The sequence below is a fragment of the Accipiter gentilis genome, chromosome 38 (genome assembly GCF_929443795.1).
Source record: "Accipiter gentilis chromosome 38, bAccGen1.1, whole genome shotgun sequence".
Lineage (NCBI taxonomy): Eukaryota > Metazoa > Chordata > Aves > Accipitriformes > Accipitridae > Astur > Astur gentilis.
Genome location: NC_064917.1, coordinates 81,577 through 101,852, shown reverse-complemented (window position 1 = coordinate 101,852; position 20,276 = coordinate 81,577). Strand labels below are relative to the sequence as shown.

The window sequence follows — 20,276 nt, the reverse complement described above, 5'->3', positions numbered from 1 at the left end:
AGTGCCCCCCAAATTCCTCCAGTGCCCCCCTCAATCACCCCCAACTCCATCAAGGAGCCCCCCCAAGCCCCCCCTTATCCCCACCTTGGCCAGCTGGATGAGGGTATCGAGGACGTGCCGGCAGACGACAGGGGCAGCCTGGGGATGGATGTGAACGGCGGAACCGGCGGCGGCGGCGTGTTTTTCTGTATGTTTCCGTCCCGGAACTCGTTGAATCTGGAAAATGTTGGTACGACAACCCAAAGCCGCATCCATAGAAACGGAAAGCCAAGAAAGTTGTCCGGAACTTCGAGCTTCTACACGATGTAATAAATCTAAACCCCGAGGTTCGACGGTTGTACCGGTCGTGCTACCGGTTCTTCCGCTCGCTCTTCGAGGTCTTTCTTCGGCTATCGGGGGTCCGCGAGGGGCTTCGAGGCAAAGCTCGCTCTCGCTGCTTCGTTGGAGGATGGAGAGGAGGCTGCGGACCACCCAACCTCGGGTGGGAGCGTGGTAGCAAAGGTTTCTGAGAACGCGATGGAGGCGGCTGGTGTTGAGTTTGGGTTCGTCGACGAAAAGCAGCACCAAGAGGCAGGAAAGAGCTTCGTGATCCAACAATAAACGACCACGGAGACGTAAAAGGCTGTCCACGCTGCTCCCCGAAGGTCTGGGGGGGTGTGTTATAAATTAAGTTACACTCCTTAAAAATTAGAACAGCAAAGGACTTCCCTTTTTTGAACCCCCCCCAAAAGAGTACCTGCTATGGCTGCTGCTGCCCCCCATGTGAAAAGTGCCACCACGCTGGACAGCCAGGCGGGTGTACTGCACCCCACGGTTCCCGCTCAGCCGGCTAGTGAAAGCTGTGGAGACACCGGCATCGGGGTTTTTTGGGGGGGGCATGATGTACATGGCGGGGGTGTAGAGGGTTGGGGGGCCATAGGAGGGGTTGGCGGGGTTGGGGAGGGGGATACGGTGAGAAAAGAGGGATGCATGAGGGGAATTGGGGGGGATTTGTGAGATGAGGGTGGGGTAGGAGGTGAGAGGGGTGTTGGGGGAGAATTTGGGGTGTCCGAAGAGGATAAGGGGGTGCTGGGAGAAGATTGGGGGTGTCAGGAGAGAATTAGGGGTGCCAGGAGAGATTGAAAGGATATCAGAAAAGCACTAGAGATACCGCAAGAGGATTTGGGGGTGCCAGGTGAGAATTACAGGTGCCAGAAAAGAATTAAGGGAGCTGGAAAAGGATGAGAATCAGGAGAGGATACTAGGAAAGATCAAGAGAATATCAGGAAAGCATTAAAGGTGCCAGGAGAGAATTAGAGGTGCTAGAAGAGAATTAGGGGGACTAGGAGAGGATATCAGAAAAGCACTAGAGGTGCCAGGAGAGGATTTGGGGGTGCCAGAAGAAATTGAGAGGATATCAGAAAAGCATTAGAGGTGCCAGGAGAGGATTTGGGGTGCCAGGTGAGAATTAGGGGGACTGGGAGAGAATTAGGGGTGCCAGAGGAAGATAGATGTTGTAGAAAAGCATTAAGGGTGTCAGAAAAGGATGCGGGGTGTCAAGAGAGCATTGGAGGTGCAGGAAAAACCTAAGGGGTGTCAGGAGAGCATTGGGGGTGCTGGGAGAGGACTGGGGGGTGCCAGGGGAGAACGGAGAAGAGGAGAAAGGATACATGTGCTAGGTTGGGAATGGGGCGGGGGGAACAGGAATACGGGGCGGGGGGAACAGGAATACGGGGCGGGGGGAACAGGAATACGGGGTGGGGGGAACAGGAATACGGGGCGGGGGGAACAGGAATACGGGGCGGGGGGAACAGGAATACGGGGCGGGGGGGCCGCCTCACCAGGGCTGCGGAGAATGGCGGAGAGCGCGGAGGTGCTGGAGTGGCCAAAGAGCCTCTCGTGCATGAGTTGCCGTTGCCGGGCTTCCTGTTCCCGTCGGAGAGCCTGGGCCTCGGCGGCGATGTCGGGAGGCATGACGGCCAGGACGCTATCCTCCATGTCCTCCAGCACGGAACGCCGCAGTTCCGAGGGCAGCGTTTGGATAAAGGTCACCGGGTCCATGGGGGCATCCGAACTCGTCGCCTGCGCCAGCTCCCGACGCTGCTGCTCCGCTCGCTGCTGCGCCAGCACCTGCCCCGCCCCGCCATTAGACATGCCCTTTCCGGGGGCCACGCCCCTCCCGTGGGGGCCACGCCCCTCCCGTGGGGGCCACGCCTCCCCCAGAGATCAGGGCGCGATGGGGTTAAAAGCCCCCCCCCAACCCTTGATGAGCATCAGGCCCTGCCCCCGCCATAAGCACACCCATCCCACCTGGGCTCCTCCCCCTGGGAGATGTGGCCACACCCCTGTGCAAGGCCACCCGTAATTAAGCCCCACCCCTTTAACCCCACCCCTGCATAAGCCACACCCCAACACTTGCCGCTCCCCCATAATCCCACCCCTGCTTAAGCTCCACCCCCAGTGCGTGCCTCACCCCTTTAACTCCACCCCGTTTAGGCTCCACCCCCAGTGCAGACCACTCCCATTTAGCCCCACCCCTTTCCTAAACCCCGCCCCAATGCAAACCACACCTGCTTAACCCCACCCCCTCACAGACCACACCCTCCCTAACCCCACCCCCCAGGCCCCACCCACCTCCTCCTGAATGGCCGGAGGCAAGGCGGCCAGGAACTCGGGGCTGACCTCGGTCAAGCCGGGATTGGCCACCACCGGGGGGGCGGGGCTGGGGGTGGGCGGAGCCCGGGCAGGGGGGCGGATCCCCAGCTGGTTCTGCAGCACTTCCCGCCGGATGTCGTCCGGCAGCGCCGCCAGGAACGAGGGGTCCACCCCCTCCGGCAGGCTGATCCCTAGGGAAAAGGAGGAGGGGGGGGGATGACACACACATTGGGGACCCGCCCTGGGGATGTGGGGACACCCCCGAGGACGAGGGGACACCCCTGGGGACAAAACTGAGCCCTGGGGGGGAGTTGGGGACAATGTGACATTGGACATGGGGACCCCCCCCTCCGTGACATGAGCTACATCGAGGTTGGGGGGGGGGGGGGGGGGGGGGGGGAAGGGGGTGACAAGGGGGGGTGACAAAAGGTGACACTGACCGGCGAGGGGATCCTCTTCCTCGCTGCTGGTGGAGGGCAGGGGTTCCTCCAAAATCCCTCGCGAGTCGGCTCCCGAAATGGCAACGGCCGAATCCCGGGTGGACGAACTTTCTGAGGATGAGGCGGGGGGAGAGCTTGGGAGGGATGACATCAGAGAAGAGAGGTATGATATCAGCAGTGGGGTGGGGGGTATCCCCAAACCCGTGATCCTCTTTGGAGGGAAAGGTAAACAGACAGCGGGGGTCTTGGAGTAAGGGGGGGAGTCTTGGGATAAGGGAGGACTCTTACCTATCGTCAGGGGGCTGAGTGGCATCGGGGGGAGCGGGGGGGGGGGTCCCTGGGGGGTCCCGGGAGGATTTTGGGGGGCTGTTGGGGGAGGAGGAGCCCCCCCTGATTCTTCCAAGGTACAAGAAGCCAAACTCGAGGTGTCCATGGGGGAACCTTCCAGTTGGCTGCTCACTGCCGTCAACGCGTCCGAGTCTTCCGCTCGCTCCGGGGACAGAGATGCTGAGGGGAAGGGACATTAATAAGGCCCCCTCAAATTTAGCGAGACACCCCCCCCAACTGAGAAACCTCCCCCAAACTGAGAAGACCCCCCCAGTTGAGAAGACCCCCTAAAATTAGAGGGACCCCCCCCAAAAATAAGGACTTACTGATGGTGGGAGCGGGTGACAGTTCCATTTGGGTGGCTTCAGCATCTTGGGGGGGTCGTCCGGGCCCCCCCTCTTCATGTTCAGGGGGTTGTGGGGGGCGAGTGGGAATTTGGGGGGCTCCTGGTGGGGGATCTGGGGGGGTCGGCGTCGGTTCCAGCATCACCAAAGTCCGGTGGGGACCGGGAGGGGGGGTCTCTCCCGTCGTCCCGCTGTGTTCTGGGAGGCGGTGGGGGGACACACACACACGGGGATCAGCATCAGGGAAGGGGGGGACACACCCAGGAATCTGGGAGTGCCCCCCCCACCCCCAAAACCTCCCTCCCCCACTTTGGGGGAACCCAGGCATCTGCTGCACCCCAAAACAAGAGGGGTCCTGAGGGGGGGGGGAATAGCTTGCTTAGGGGCTCCCATCTTGCCTGCCCCCCCAACCAACTACCTCACCCTCCCGTACCCCCCCTCAAACCCCCTAAACCCCCCCACCCCCCCCAAACCCTCCCCCCCAACCCCCTAAACAACAAACAAGGGACACCCTGCTCCCCTAAACCCACCCCCATTTATCAACCTTTGACTGGACACTGCCTACACTAGGGGAGAGGCGATGCCATAGAGCCCCCCCCCATGCCCCGCCCCCCAATTAAACAGCCCCCCCCACCACCCCCCCACGCCATAAGGGACCCAGGCGTCCGGCGGCGGCCGCGCGCCCCGCGAGGAAGACAGTAGACTGTATAGTTATCTCCGAGACGGGGGTGTGACCCTCCAACTATACAATCTACTACCTCAACCCGCGGGGTGCCAGGTCAAGGGGGGGGCGGGAAAGGGGTGTGAGAGGATTTTGGGGGGTAAGGGGGGTACATCTGGGTACGTTAGAGATTGAGGGGGCCATAAAATTAAGGAAGGTGGGGGGAGGAGGGGGATTACCTGGGGGGGTGACGTCAGTGGAGGCGGTGGCGGCCTTGGATGCCGCATCCTGTTGGAGAGGGGAAGGTGACTGAGGCCGGGGGGTGAAGGGACCCCTCCCTCCCCCGGTTTTATTTTTTTGGGGGGGTGGGTGTGTGAGGAGGATGTTTGGGGTGCCCCTCACCTGGGCATCAGACCCATCCTTGTCTTCGGGACCGCGTTCGGTGCCTTTGGCTTCTTCCTCGGCCGCCTGCCGCCGGCGTTTCTCCCGCCGTTCGTCCAGCTCCTCGTCGCGCAGGGCTTCCAGTCGTGCCAGTATGGGAACTTTCACCACTGGGGGGGGGGGAAACACACACAAATTGGGGGGGAGAGGCCACACAAACTGGGGGGGGGCACTGGGACGTTGAGAGCACTGGGTGACGGCACTGGAGGGATCATCTGGAGGGATCATCGGATGGGTGGGTGATGATACTGGGGGTAGGGGGAAGTGGTGATGGGGGGGCTGGGGGTGGGGGGAAACTGGGGTGACCGTGCGTGGGGGGGTGTTGGGGACACGGAGGGGGGTGTTGGGGACACGGTGGCTCACCCGAGACGCAGTCGTGCATGCTCTCGGCGTCCAGCACCTTGCACTCCTCCGTCCAGCGTGTCAGGGCGGTGGGGATGCTTGAGAGGGTCCCTGTTGGGGGGGGGGGGGGTGCAGAGCGCAGAGTGAACCCAGGCATTCAGGGAGGGGGGAAAAGCTTTTGTCTCCTGGGCTAGGCCACGCCCTGATTTGGGCTAGGCCACGCCCAGCCCAATTGGTCTCAGCCCCCCACCCCCTTCCCCACTTCAGGGCCTGGGTCTATCAGCCAAGCCCCGCCTCTGCCAGTCAGGCCCCTCCCCCTTCACCCTCCAGGCTCCTCCCCTCCCACCCTGGCTCCTCCCCTCCCCAAAAGCCACTGGGGAATGTGTCCCTGCCCCACTGCAGGCTCCACCCCCTCACAGACCCCTCCCCCTTCATCCAGACCCCACCCCCTTTTCAGATCTACCTTCTCCCCTCCATTCCTACAGACACTGGGGGGGAGTGTCCCTGCTCCCTTGCAGTCCCCGCCCCCACCCCCCACCCCCCACCTAGGCCCCACCCCCTTCCTCCAGGCTCCTCCCCCTCTCTCCATCCCTGCAGTCATTTGGGTTGGGTTGGGTTGAGTTGGGTTGGGTTGAGTTGGGTGTGCCACCCTGCTCCCCTCTCAGTCCCCACCCCCCCTCAGTCCCCACCCCCTTACTCCAGGCTCCTCCCCCTCTCTCCAGCCCCATCCTCTCCCTTCCATCCCTACAGCCACTTGGGTTGGGTTGAGTTGGGTTGAGTTGGGTTGGGTTGGGCTGGGTTGAGTTGGGTTGAGTTGAGTTGGGTTGAGTTGGGTTGAGTTGGGTTGAGTTGGGTTGAGTTGGGTTGAGTTGGGTTGAGTTGGGTTGAGTTGGGTTGAGTTGGTGCACCACCCCACCCCCCTGGCAGGCCCTGCCCCCCCACTCGCCTGCCTGGCTGCCAGCGCTGCCCTGCTCGTGGAAGAAGTCGTCGAGGAGCTCATCGTCGGAGCGGGCGATGATGTGAACGTCCTCGTTCCCCACCAGCAGCCGGGCCCGGCCCCGGCTCTGCAAGGGCAGGCTGCTGCTCAGCTGTAAGATGTCGGCCGCTGCCGAGGGACCGAGCAGCCTGCGGGGACAGGGCGGAGGACAACACATCGTCAGTTTGGGACACACACACATGGACGGACACCCCAGGGAAGAAGGGGACATGGGAACCAGGACGGAGGGGGGACAGCAAGAAGGAGGGGGGACAGCAAGAAGGAGGGGGGACAGCAAGAAGGAGACACCGGGGAGGAGGAGGGGGGGACACCGGGGAGGAGGAGGGGGGGACACCGGGGAGGAGGGTGACACTGAGAGGGGGGGACAACAAGGAGGAAGGGGGATACTGCGGGGGGGGCACTGGGGTGACATGGAGACCAGGGAGGAGGGGGGACGTTGAGGAAAGGAAACCCAAGGATGAGGGGAGCATGAGGATCAGGGAGGAGGGAGACATCAGGGGGGACCCCAGAAAGGAGGGGGGACATGGGACTGGGGAGGAGGGGGGCACTTTGGGGCGACCCCAGGGAGGAGGGGGACATTGTGGGGGGACCGCAGGGAGGAAGGGGGACGACACAAGTGTCCCAGGGGGGCCTCAAGGGACCAGAGAGAACATTGAGGGATGAATTAGGGGACGATGAGGCACGCTGGAGGGACAATGGAGCACTGGGGGTCTGGGGGGTCCCCGCGGGGGGTCGTTACTCACCTCTGAAGGATGAGGGGGGGATTGGGCTGGCGGGCACCGGGATAGTGGACGTGGATGGTGTGACCGGCGTTGGCAGTTAGTTGCCGGAGGGTACGTTGGCTGCGCCCCAAACCCTGAGCCAGGCGGGTGGTGGCGGCTCCCGTTCCCAATCCCAGGGAACCATGGTCGGCATGACGGACCAGGAGGGGGTGACTGGCCGGGATGTTCCCAGGGGATGGGGGGATATCGGCTGAAAAAAAAATGGGGCAGGGGGAGAAATAGGGTGTCAAAGAGAGGAAGGAAGAACCTTTTTGATATCGCTGTAATAGTATGAGTGGGGAGGTGAGGAATTGCATTGTCAGCGGGGTGAACCCCTTCTTACCCCCCTGGGGTCATGGGGACAGAAAGAATTGGAGTGTAAGGTGTAAACTCTTTCCTGACCTGCCCCCCAGATACTGCAAGGCCAAAGGAGATGAAAAACTGGGGTGCTGGGGGGTGGGGTGTGAGACCCTTCCTAATCACCCACCACCCCGAAACCCCAGAGAGGTGACAAAGTGGGGCATCAAGGGGGTGAACCCCTTTCTGCCCCCCCCAAAGTCACGGGGAGACAGAATTGGGGTGCTGGGGGCGTGAATCCTTTAACCACCAGTAGAGGTGACAAATTGGGGTGTCAAGGGGTGTACCCCACTTTGCCTCCCCCAACCCACAGGGAGATGACAACCCACGGCTCACCCACTTTCCCACCACCCCATGAGGCAAAAGGGGGGAATCCCAGAGCCCCCCCAAATCACCATGTCCCCCCTTTTTTGCACCCCCCTCCCCAAGTCCATACTGGGGCTGGAGAACATGTTGTCGAACTCGATGATGAGGTCATCGTCGCGGTCGAAGCGCTCGAAGCGGACGAGGGGGGAGGCGTTCATGTCGGGGTAATCTTCATCCAGCTCCATCTCGGAGCCGTCATCGTCATCCTCCTCTTCCTCCCCTTCCTCCCCTTCCTCATCATCCTGAGGGAAACAACCCCGGGGGGGGCGGAGGGGGTGTGTGTCAGTGGGTCCCCCCTGACCAGACAGGAGAGCACCCTAAGCTGAAAGGGGGGCACCCTGATCTCAAAACAGGGGTACCCTGACCTGAAACAGGGGCAACTGACCCCGACCCCAAATGTCACCCCCTGACCCAAAATGGGGGCACTCTGACCTCAAAACAGGGTACCCTGACCCAAAATGGGGGCACTCTGACCCAAAATGGCACCCTCAGCCCCAAATGGGGGCACCCTGACCCCAAATGTCAACCCCTCACCCAAAATGGGGGTACCCCAACCCAAAAAGGGGGGCATCATTCCACCCTCATGGTGAGGACCCAGGTGTCCGGAGATGGGGGACACCGGTGTCCAGGTCTCCCACCTGATCATCTTCATCTTCCTCTTCTTCCTCCTCCTCCTCATCCTGGCTGTCATCCTCATCCTCATTGCTGCCACTGCTGTCTTCCTCCTGCGTGTGCTCTTCCTCGTCTTCGGGATCCAGGATGTTCATGGAATCTTTGCCGGGGGGTGGGGGTGGGGTAAAGGGGGGTAGGTAGGACCCCAGTATCCCCCCCAGGGTCCCCCCATGAGCCCCCCAAAATTCTTGGAGGCCCCCCCGGAACACTCACCTTCCCGGTTAGCCTGCAGTGTTGAAGCTTGGCTGAGGTTGGAGGGAGCTTCATCCATCAGCACGTCCTCCTGCGACTCATCCTCGCCCGAGCGGCTCACTTTGGGGGGGGAGGGAGAGGGAAACACCATTAAGGGATGCAAGGGGGGCACCCCGATATTTGGGGGGTTCCCTGATATCTAGAGGGACTTAGGTTTTGGCACAGGGGGGGCTCTCACCAATGATGGTGCTGTTGCCGGCAGCCCCGTCCCTCTCCAGTAGCTCGTCAATGAGATCCTCCAGCTCGTTTTCCACCTTGGGGGGGATGACATGGCAGGGTGTAGGGAATGCTGGGCGGGGGGGGGGGGGGGATTTGGGGGTACATGGGATTTGGGGGGGGGGTGTCCTCACCTGCATCTCCTGGGTGCTGAGCCCCTCAGGCTGCCCAGCCAGCACCACTGTGTCACCTTCTGCTTCCCCATCCATGTCACCGTCAGCTGCCTCTGCCTGTGCCGCCTCCGCATCCTCCTCAGGGGGCTCGGGGTCCCCAGGGTCCCCTTTTTTTTGGGGGGGGGGGGGGGGGCGGAGTGGTAAGAGGGGGTGTCAGGGTGATAGGCAAGTCCCCCCAGGGTTGGGCGTGAGGAGGGGGTGATCACAAGGAAGGGATAGGGGATACAGAGGGGCGATGCAGGGACACAGAGGGTTGAAGTGATGGGAGATGGCAGAGGGCCGACAAAGGAGATGTAGGGGGGGGACAGGAAAAATTGGGGACGCACAAGAGATGTGGGGGGACACAGGGAAGATATTGGGGGGAACCACATGGGAGATGGAGGGGATAGGAGAGATGCGGGGGGCCCAGGTGAGAGATGGAGACACAAGAGATTTGGGGGGGGGACACGACACAAGAGATTTGCGGGGGTAGGCACAAGAGACTTGGGGTGGATTTAGGGAGACAGAGGGACACAGCAGAGATGGGGGACAGAGGTAATATGGGGGTGACACAGGGGAGATTCGGGGGGGGGGGATCAATACCTCCGTCAGGGGGTGCAGCTCCAGCTTCCCGTGCTCCCCCAGCCCCCTCGCCCTTGCTCTTGCTGGAGGAGCCCTTGGTGCCGAAGAGGCCGCTGGGCTGGTTGACGATGCGGGACAGCGTCTCCAGCGGCTTCAGCGCCGCATTCACTGTGTTTGCCATGTTGGGGCTGCAGTAGGGGGGCTGTTAGGTGGGACCCCAGCATCTGGGAGACCCCCATGTCTCCCCGAAACCCACCACAACCTCCCCAAGACCCACTACGATCCCTCAAGACCCACCACGACAACCCCTCAAGATCTATCATATCTCAAGACCCTCCAAGAACCCCCATGATCCCTTAAGACCCCAAGACCCAGCAAGAACCCCAATGACCCCCACAACCCACTATGACCCCTCAAGACCCCCACAACCCCTCAAGACCCTGCAAGATTCTCCAAGACCCCCCAAGAACCCCAATAACCCCCACAACCCACCACGACCCCTCAAGACCCCTGATACGAGTGGACCCAGGCGTCTGGGTGGGGTCATACCTGGAGAGGTCAAGGCTGTGAGGGACCCTCGCCAAGTCATTGACCAAGCCCTTCTTGAGGAAGAGGCGGATGATGTTGTTCATGCCGTTGTGTTGGGTCTTGGTGGCGCTGCTGTAGAAGCTGGAGGTGGAGGGGCAGGACTCCATGATGGTACTGATGATGCACATGACGGCTTGGAGCCTGTGGTGAGGATGAGGGAACACGTCACACGTTGTGGGGACGTGTCACACCCTGCCAGAGATTGTATCACTCTCATGGAAGTTCTATCACCCCAGTGGAGCAGATGTCAACCCTGTGCAGCACATGCCAACCCCGTGGAGGACGCATCAACCCCTGTAGAGGAGATGTCACCCCACGTGTGGTCTCAACCACACGAGGAACCTGTCACCCCCATGGAGGACATCTCAACCCCCACGAGAAACATCTCACCCCCATGAGAAACACCTCAACCCCACAGAGAACATATCAACCCCGTAACGGTGCAGCCACGATAGCCCCGCAGTAACACCGCGGTGTCCCCATGGTGTCCCTGTGTCCCCCACCTGGCGTGCTTCTCGGTACTCTCGGCCATGGCCAGCGCCCGTCCCAGGGCTGCCTTCACCTCATTGACCAAAGCCACCTGGGCATCGGTGCCGCTGCCTGCTGCTGCCAGACTGGCCAGGAAGAGCCGGGCCAGCGCCGGTGTGTCCTTGTCCTCGGCGTTCTGTGTGTGGGGCAGGAGGTGGTCCAGGACAAAGGCCAGCACGCTGCAGTCCTGTGGGGAATGGCAGGGTGAGTCAGACACCCACGCAGAGCGACAGGGAACCCCGTCACGCAGGGTGACACCACCACCCTGCCACACAACAGCATGACACCGCCACCATACCCCCAACCCCACGCCACCAAGACACCCTGACGATGGGTGTACGGATGTGCATGCTGCCACGGGGTGACCCTCGGGGACAAGCGACGTCCCCTTTTACCGTGTCCCGGTTGTATCGTCACCTCTTTGATGAGCTCCGACTGTCCCACGGTGTAGCTATAGTTGGCGATGAGAGTGGCGATGCCCACGTAGGAGCGCACCAGTTCAGCCAGTAGCCGCAGGATGGTGGAGGTGGGCATGAGGGGTTTGGAACCCTTGGCTCGCTGCCGCTCTTCCCCGCGCTCCCCGTCCTTCTCCTTCCGCCCCTCCCGGCCCTCCTCGGGGCTAGCTGCTGCCGGCAGGTGGGGGGGGGGGACAGAGTTAGGGGGCTTGGGGACACATGAGGGGACATTGATGGGCTCAGGGATGCGGAAGGGACATTGAAGGGCTCAGGGACGTGGAGGGGGGCTTGGAGACGCAGAAGGGACGCCAGGGGGCTCAGGGACATGGAAGGGACATCAGGGAGCTTGGGGACGTTGGGGGTGCATCGAGGGGCACAGGGAGATGATGGGGGATGCCGGTACCTTCTCCCTGGGGGGTTCCTGACGGCGGCGTCTCTGCGGCAGCTCCATCAGCAGCAAAGACCTGGGCCTGCAGGAGCCAAGGGGGGTGGACATCAGAGGTGGGGGGGGCCCCCAAAACCCCCTCACAACCCCCCCGGCACCCCATATCTCCGCCTCCCACCTCAAATCCTCCTTCCCTCCCCAGTAACCCCCTTCCCTTCCCCATACCTCCTCCCATTGCCCTATGGCATTCCTTAGAAACACTCCCCCAGACCCCCCTCCCCCTTACAACCCCCCCCAAAACCCCTGTCCCCCACTGACATTGATGGCGAAGCCGGCGGGGGGGTCGAAGTCACCAGGCTGGCGTGTCAGGCTGCGGTACTGCTGGTACATGTCATCCCCGATGTCGGAGAGGAGCTGGCTGACCTCACTGGGGGCCGCGCTTTTGGGGTCCCCCTTATCACCTTCAGGGGAGGCAGGGGGCACGTGTGAATGGACGACCCCCGAAGAAATGCGTTAGGGACACCCCCAAATTGCCCAGGGTCTCTGAACCACAGGCGCATCCCATTGTGGGTACCCCAATTTTTCCCCCTTGTGCACCCCACTCCCTGTGGGCACCCCAATTCTCCCCCCAAGAACATCCCACTCCTTGTAGACAGCTCAATTCCTCCCCCACCCCTGGGGGCACCCCAATTTCCCCCCCCCTCTATGGGGGGCACCCCACTTCTTCATTCTCCATAGCTATCCACTTCCCAGTGTCCCCCATCTTCTTCCTCCTCCTCACTGTGCCCCAAAACTCCCCAGGGGGTGACTCTAATCCCCTGGGCAGGGGTGTAATCCCCAACAAGGTTGTATAATTCCCAGGGGGTGGCCCAAAATCATCCGTACCCTCTTCGGGCGCGTGATAGGCAGCCAGGGCGTTGAGCATGTCGTAAATGACGTCCTTGATGGGGTCGGGGATCGCTGGCAGTGCCGCCGGCTTCACCGGCGTCGTCTTCACCAGCTGCACTGCGTTGGGACCCTTGATCCGCAGGTTCTCAAATTCATCGTCTGAGGCTGTTGTGTGGGGGGAGAAAGGGGGTGTCAGGAAGTTCCCCAGGGATTCGGGGGACCTCCAGGTTGTCACGCTGTATAGGGTTTGCGGGTGCTGGAGCTGTGGGAGCCCCATTTTAGGACCAAAGGGACATGTAGGACCTATTTTGGGGGGCTAAAGAGAGCCCTAGGGTCCCCATTTGGGGGTAAAGGGACCAACTGGGACCCCTATTTTGGGGGCAAAAGGACACCTGCAACCCCCATTTTGGGGTTAAAGGGATCCTTGAGACATCCATGTTGTCACCCTGTATAGGGCTTGCGGGTGCCAGAGCCATGGGGGCCTGTGGGATCCCCGTTTTGGGGGTAAAAAGACTCCTGGGACACCCATTTTGGGGTCACAGGAACCTGTGGGACCCCCATGTTGTCACCCTGTATAGGGCTTGTGGGTGCCAGACCTGTAGGGACCCATTTTGCAGCCAAAAGGACCTGTGGGACTTCCATATTTTGAATCTAAAGGGATCCTGGGGAATCCCCATTTTGGGGTCACAGGGACCTGTGGGACCCCTGTTTTGGAGCCACAGGCACCCACATGGTAATCTCAGGGACCCCTGGGACCCCGATTTTGGACCTACAGGGAGCCATGGGACCCCATTTCAGAGCTGCAGACATCCATGGGAGCCACAGGGATGCCTAGGACTCCCATTTTGGAACCACAGGCACCCATGAGACCCCCATTTCTCAGCCACAGGCACCCACAGGAGCTGCAGACACCCCTGGGCCGCCCATTTTGGAGCTGCAGGCACCCACAGGAGCCACATGGACCCCTGTATCCGCCCATTTCTGAGCCACAGGCACCCCTGAGACCCCATCTTGGAGCCACAGGCACCCATGGGACCCCATTCTGAAGCCACAGGGACCCATGAAACCCCAGTTTGGATCACAGGGACTGCCGTTGGACTCCGTGCTCCCCACCCCACGCCTCCCCCGAGGCTCACCGGTGCCGGATCCGCGGGGAGCCGGCAGGGCGATACGGATACAACCGGTGGCCACCTCGGTGAAGACGTTGGGGCTGCGGCAGGCAGCGGGACCCAACACCCGAAGGATGTAGTTGACTTCTCGGGAGCCCAGGCTCCCTGAAACCACCCCCGAGGTGGTACTGCCTGCTCCGCTGGTGGCCGCCGACCGCACCACCTGGGAGGGGCGAGAGTCACCACATTGGGGACACACACATGACGTCGGGGACACACACAGGCTGTCCCCTGACCAGCCTGATAGCGGGGCTAGTCCTCCTCAAAAGCCCTGTACCCTCTCTGAGCTCCCTGCTGCCCAAGCCCACAGCCCCCCCCAGACCCCCATCTTCCCCATCCCCAGTGTCCCCTGGACCCCCATGTCCCCTGGAGCCCCGTCTGTGATCCCCTTAGCTCCCCAGGCCCCTACCTCCCCAATCCCCTTACCTGCCTGATCCTTGTCCCCCAGACCCCCAACTCTTCCATCCCCATCCCCAAGCCCCTTGTCCCCAGACCCCCAAGCCCCCCCACCCTTTCATCCCCAAGGCCCACCCCCAGCACCTTCTCCATGGTGTGCCGTAGGGTGCAGGGATCCTCGATAATGTGCCGGAAAAGGAGGGTGACGAGAGGGGTGAAGCCGGTGAAGCCAGAGCTCTGGGTGAGCCCCAGGATGGTGCGGGTGCTGCGGAGCTCAGCGAAGAGGAGGGCGTGCTTGTGGTGTCGGGTGAGACGAAGGCAGAGACGGAGAGTGGCGTGGAGAGTATCGGGGTCTACCGGTACCCCCAACATACTGACGCATGCTCGGAGAACTGCCGGTACCGCTTCTTCTGCCAGACCTCGCACTGGAGCTTCCGACCATCCCAAGGGATCCTCCGGGGAGGGGGAGGTGGAGGACGGGGAAGGGGAGGATGAGGATGGGGCTGCCGAGGCTTCCTCCTCCGACGTTGGCTCTGGGGCTGCGAGGATGTGGGTTGTGGTGAGCCCCCAAAAGCCTAGCAACCCCCTGTGGCTCCTCTGACCCCCTCCATGGCCCCTTAAAACTCCCCCAGGGCCCCCAAATCTTCCCCCCCCAGCAGCCCCAAATCCCCCCAATATTCCCCCCTAGAAGCCCCCTCTATCACCCCATTTGCCCCCCTCCTTGAGTCCTGTATCGATCTGTGTGCTGTGGTTCTGGGGGTGCAGGGACATGGGTCACCACCCTCAGTCCCCGAATTCCCCCTTATACCACCCCATTACCCCAAATCCCCATATCCTCCCACCTTTGGGGGTGCAGGGACACAGGTCACCCCCCCAACACCCTAACAACTCCCCCAAGCCCCCAAATTCCCCCCCAACACCCTAACAACTCCCCCAAGCCCCCAAATTCCCCCCCAACCCCCAAATCTACCCCTTCACCCCCAACCCCCACATCCCCTCCCAAGCTCTCCACCCCTCCCCCCCAAATTGTCCTGTGCCCCCTCCTACCCCCCACATACCGGGGGGCTCCTCCTTGCCCCTTCCCTCCGGATCCCGTCCTTCCTCACTCGCTCGCTCGCCTTCGGCACCGTCCTTCCCTCCCTTGCCAGATCGGGGGGCTCGCAGCAGCGTCAACATCACCGGTCGCCTGTTTCCCGTCTCCTCGTTCACCTGGATGACACCCAAGTGACAATGAGAGGGTGTTGTCGACCCCCTATATTGCATGTGTGCCCCCCACACCTCGTTGCGGTGACACTGGTACCTGCACCATGGTGGTGAACTGAACAGTATAGCGGCGGCGGCCGGCGGTGAAGCGGACACTAGTCTCGCCGGCACGCCACGCGGCATCGATGGTGCTGTTGTTGCTGGCGCTGTAGCTGCACCAGCGACCCGAGCGGTCGTCGAACCAGCGCCAGTTGTTCCCAGTTGCCTGGAGATACTGGGAGAGTGACAAAGATGGGAAAAGGGGGTGGTCAACAGTGTGTACACCCAACTTGTGTTCCCCCAACCCCACTCAGAATCTCTGAGTGCCGCCATGTGTTGTGTCCAGCCACAGCGTCATGAGCACAATCTGCTTGTCACTCTCCCCAGGACCCCGTGTGACACCCCCCCCCCCCCCCCCCGCCAAGGACCCCATATTCCTCCCCAGGACCCCATGTGTCACCCCATAAGCCCATGTCCGCACCCCGGGACCCCAGGTGTGTCCCCACAACCTCATGTCTCCCCCTCCAAGACTTCATGTGACTCCCTAGGACCCCACATGTCCCCTCATGACTCCACATTCCTCCCCAGGACCCTATGTGTCACCTTAGGGCCCCTTATGGTCCCTCAAGACCCCACCTGTGTCCCCACAACCCCATGTTGTCCCTCCCAGGACTTCATATGATCCCATATCCCCATCCCACAACCCCACATGTCCTCCCCAGGACCCCATTATCCCTCCCCCAGCCTGCCCCATTGCCATCCCAGACCCCCCCTGTATCCCCCAAGCACCCTATTGTCCCCCCCCCCCCCAACCCCAGGACACCATAACCCCTCCCCAGAACACGTCCCCCCCCAGAACACCCTCTCCCTCCGCAAAACCCCATATCCCCACCCCACGACCCCGTATCCCTCCCAGGATGCCCATCCCCATCCCAGACCTCCTGTGTCCCCCCATCAAGCCCCCATGTCCCCCCCAGGACCCTCACCTTGTTCATCTGAGCCCTACGCTTAGAAGAGACAGCTGTCTTCTCGTAGAAATCAATGAGGAGCAGGACTGGGGTGATCCACCTTTTGGGGGAAAACACAAATACGTCAACTGGGGGGGAAAACACAAATACGTCAACTGGGGGGTCACGGGGGGGCACTGGGGAGGGTTTTGAGGTGCCATCCCCCTTCCTTACTTGGGGGTCTGCACCTCCTTGTGCTCCTTGGCGGCTTGCAGGCAGGGCTGCACCACCTCCAGCAGCTTGATGAGGACATCCAACACGCAGCTTGATTCCACCACCCGAGCGCAGGGCAGCTTCAGCTCCTATGTGGGGGGGTCACCCAAATGTCCCAGGGTTCAGGGACACCCCAAAAACCCCAAACACCTCCCAAAATACTTAAAGACCCCCCCAAACCTGCACGCTTTGACCCAGAGAGTAGAATTTTAGAGAGAAAATCAGCATTAGGAGAACACTGTGAAAGTTAAAGCATGAATACGAGAACGAAATACAGCAAGGGTGCCCCCCCAAATATTTTGGGGTGCCCCCATCATCTCACCTCGAAGAGGAGGGTGAGGAGAAGGATCCGAGTGGCCAAGTTAGAAGCTTGAGGTAAAGTCGCCATTTGACTGATCCATTCTGACACCGTTTTGGTATCGCTAGTGGTAAGGGGCAATGCCGCCTTGATGAGGACGTCAGCCGCTTCCCAAACCTAAATTTTGGGGTGTCAGGGTATCACCCGCACATCAGGGTGACCTTAAAAGTAGAGGGGAAGCTTTTATTTTTACCTGTTTGACCACTTGTTTGAGGACAGAGTCGCGATAAGCAGCCCCATTGCGTTTGACAGCCGTCATGATGAGGTCGCAGACGCGGTAGACGGTGTCGGGGAGTTCATCCAGAAGTTGGGAACAACCGGGAAGCATGGAGTCAGTGAAGGCCAAAAGCTCGGCTGCTTCCAAGGGTTCGGCTCCTTCGAATTTCTCCAGGCATTTAGCTTCTTCTTCTTCTTGGCGTTCACGGGCACGGCGTTCTTCTTCTTCTTTGCGGCAGGCCGCCTCCTGCGGCAGCGAAGACAGGAAGAAATGGGGGTACAGGGTGAGAAGTGGGGTGGCAAAGCAATAAATGGTGTGAAAGGGGCACAAAACGGGGCTCAACAGGAAATAAAATGGAGTCACAGAGTGAAAAAAAAAAAGGTTGCAGGGCTATAAAGTAGGGTCGGTGGTGCACAAAATGGGGTCAGGTAGGGTGAAAAATGGGGGTGGCAGCATGACAAATAGGGCCCAGGGGGCACAAAATAAAGTCAGAGATAGAAAAGGGGTTGGAGAGCACAAAACAGGGTCCAGGGTGCAAAAAATAGGGTCACAGAGTGGAAAAAGGGGTCGGAAGAGCATGAAGTGGGGTCCAGGGGGGTATAAAATGGAGTCACAGGGTGAAAAAAATGGGTTGGAGGACACAGAATAAGGTTGGTGGGGTGAGAAATGGGGTCCAGGGGCCACAAAACAGGGTCACAGAGTGAGAAAATAGATTGGGGGGGGCATGAAATGGGATTGGTGGGACACAAAATGAGGTCATTGGGGAGAAGAAAGGGGTCGGGGGTGAGTGAAAGGGTCACAGGGCAAAAAAAGGGGGGGGGGGGGGGCAAAAACAAGATCCAGGGAGTGAGTGAGAAAAGGTGTCAGGGAGCTCACAAAGTAGGGTCTGGGGACAAGAAAGAGAATTAGAGGGTAAAAAATGGGGTTGGGGGTGCAAAATAGGGTCGGGGGCACAAAATGGGGTCACAGGATAAGAAAAGGGATTGGGGGGGGGCATGAAATGGAGCTGGGGGCACAAAATGGGGCTGGGGGGTCACGAGAGACTCAAGGGTTGAAAAACGGGACGGGAAGGTTGAAAATGGGGTGCGAGAGGCACAAAACTGGGTGGGGGATGTGGGGCTCCCATTGTAAACCCCGTGTCATCATCCCCCATCTCTGTGTCCCCCCCCAGTCTCCCCCCTACCTCGGGGGACTCTGCCCGCTGGTCCATGGGGATATCCTGACCCAAGGACATAGCAATGGCCCGCATCATCTGGTCTTCCTCTGACATGCTCAGGTCCTGTGGGGGGGACCAGAAGTGAAGTTAGGGGCTGAGATTGGAGCAAGAGATTTGGGGGGGGGCTCCCCCCCCCGCCCCCTGCTCCCCTTTCTTACCCGTACCACACCCCCCATGAGGGGAGGAGGGTGGGTGAGGAGGTATTCAGTTGCTTGCTCCATGGTGTTGGTGTTGAGCAGAGCTTCCATGGCATGCTCCCGGGAGAAACCCATGTCCATCAGCTGTGGCATGGAGGGACAAAGAGGGGTTAGCGGGGACAAGAAAGGGTTTTGAGAGGACAAAAACACAGTTAGGGAAAATCCAAAGGAGGTGCAAGGACCACAAGGGAATTTTGCAGAGAGAAAAAAGCATTTCAGGGATCAGGAGGCGGTTGGGGGGGACCAGAAAGGAGTTTGGGAAGAAAAAAGAGTTTGAGAGCACAAAATAGGGATTAAGAAGGGCAGAAAAGGGATTTTGGGAGCAGAAAATAGATTTTGGAAACAAAAACAGTTATTAAGAAAATTCCGAAGAATATCGGGGAAAAAACAATAAGACTTTTGAAAAACAAAGAAACAGATTAGGAAGAACAAAAAGAAATCTGGAAATCACCAACACCCCCCCAACCCACTGTTCCCCAGTTCCCACCTGCTGCAGCTGCTGCTGGTTAACCTGCGGTTCTCTTCGGGGTCCCCCTTCCTCGCCCCCCGTTTCCTCCTCGCCCCGGGAGCCCTCCCGTTCCCGACCCAGGCGTTCCCGGATGAGCGGTTCTCCCCGTAGGATGTGACAGAGAATAGCCAACATGGATTCCGCCATCCGACCTCCATACACCTTCAGCGGCCGCCGGTTCCACAGCTGCTTAATGCATGTAAACGCTGCCTGCAGGGACAGAGAATGAAAAAATTCAGGGTGAGCAGGGAGAAATTTGGGGGGGACACCCCCTCAGCATTGACTCTATGTGCCCCATATCCCTCCCCAGCGTGTAAAGGATCCTCATGTCGACTGGGTGCACTCTGCTTGCCACACCCCCCCAAGTCCCCAGGGCTCCCTGTATCCCCCCCTAAATGTGTCCCCAAGTTGCCTCTCTGCCCCCCCAAGTCCCCTCTGCACCCCCTCAAACGTCCTCCACAGCCCCTGAGTCCCTTCTGCATCTCCAAATCCTGCTCCACAGCCCCCCATCTCCATCTGCAGCCCCCCCTCTGCACCCCCTAAATCCCCTCTGCACCCCACTCAGCAACACCCAAGCCCCCTGCACATTCCCCTCTGCAGCCCCCAGCCCCCCAAGTCCCTTCTCCATCCCCCAAATCCCCTCTGCACCCCACTTAGCACCTCTCAAGCCCCCTCTGCTACCCCCAGCCCCACAAGTCCCCTCTCCATGCCCCAAGTCTCCTCCACAGCCCCCCAAAGTCCCTTCTGCACCCCCCAAGCTCCCTCCGCAGCCCCTCCGTCCCTATCCCCACCTTCTGGGTGACAACGAGGAACCGCAGGGCGCTGAAATGGGGTTGGCCGTGAGCGGGAGCTTTCGCCGGCAAAGCATGGGGCGATTCCAGTACCGTACTGGGGTTCACCATTTTCTCCACCAACATCAACCAAGCGTCCAAAAACTCCCCGGTACCGTCAGGTAAATCAGGGTGCTCCAATCCTTCCGCTACCGGCACTTTACCCCCCATTGATAGCGCCCAGTTGAAGGTTCTGGGTGATAGAGGTGTAAAATAAGGAAGATTAGATGAGGGTCCCCAAATTTTTAGGGTGGGGTTTGGGGGTAGGCTTACTCGAAGAGGGCGTTGTGGCCGCCGGAGCAGAGGAATTTCTGCAGCATGAGGTGGTAGGGGAACTTGCGTTCATCGAAGAGCATGGGGGAGGTAAAGCCCACCGAGCAAATAAAGAAGGTTAGCCTAGGGAGAAAGAGGAGGGGATGGGGAGGGGTCAGGCTCCACCTACTGGCAGTCTGGCCACACCCACAAGGCACCACCCCCAGGCCCCCACTCCCAGGCCCCGCCCATGGGCTATTAAGCCACACCCCCACCCAAAGCC

General features: G+C 60.5%; 1 protein-coding gene across 1 annotated transcript in view; it reads right to left on the bottom strand.

Moving 5' to 3' along the window:
• HUWE1 (HECT, UBA and WWE domain containing E3 ubiquitin protein ligase 1) overlaps positions 1-20,132 on the bottom strand; it is a 29,056-nt gene extending 8,924 nt beyond the window's left edge. The window contains 38 exon segments of the mRNA XM_049793362.1: positions 85-646; positions 737-839; positions 1,821-2,109; positions 2,614-2,825; positions 3,075-3,208; positions 3,363-3,408; positions 3,411-3,581; positions 3,728-3,943; positions 4,646-4,694; positions 4,809-4,957; positions 5,211-5,300; positions 6,136-6,314; positions 6,930-7,158; positions 7,741-7,912; positions 8,309-8,442; positions 8,556-8,654; positions 8,773-8,848; positions 8,945-9,090; positions 9,566-9,732; positions 10,094-10,273; positions 10,636-10,847; positions 11,078-11,286; positions 11,519-11,585; positions 11,819-11,961; positions 12,386-12,553; positions 13,525-13,720; positions 14,098-14,492; positions 15,012-15,162; positions 15,254-15,430; positions 16,182-16,263; positions 16,377-16,504; positions 16,738-16,890; positions 16,967-17,236; positions 18,174-18,269; positions 18,365-18,487; positions 18,891-19,121; positions 19,703-19,934; positions 20,015-20,132. Coding sequence (XP_049649319.1) covers positions 85-646; positions 737-839; positions 1,821-2,109; positions 2,614-2,825; positions 3,075-3,208; positions 3,363-3,408; positions 3,411-3,581; positions 3,728-3,943; positions 4,646-4,694; positions 4,809-4,957; positions 5,211-5,300; positions 6,136-6,314; positions 6,930-7,158; positions 7,741-7,912; positions 8,309-8,442; positions 8,556-8,654; positions 8,773-8,848; positions 8,945-9,090; positions 9,566-9,732; positions 10,094-10,273; positions 10,636-10,847; positions 11,078-11,286; positions 11,519-11,585; positions 11,819-11,961; positions 12,386-12,553; positions 13,525-13,720; positions 14,098-14,492; positions 15,012-15,162; positions 15,254-15,430; positions 16,182-16,263; positions 16,377-16,504; positions 16,738-16,890; positions 16,967-17,236; positions 18,174-18,269; positions 18,365-18,487; positions 18,891-19,121; positions 19,703-19,934; positions 20,015-20,097 — 6,519 coding nt within the window. The 5' untranslated portion in view covers positions 20,098-20,132.
• Positions 20,133-20,276: the final 144 nt, after the last annotated feature.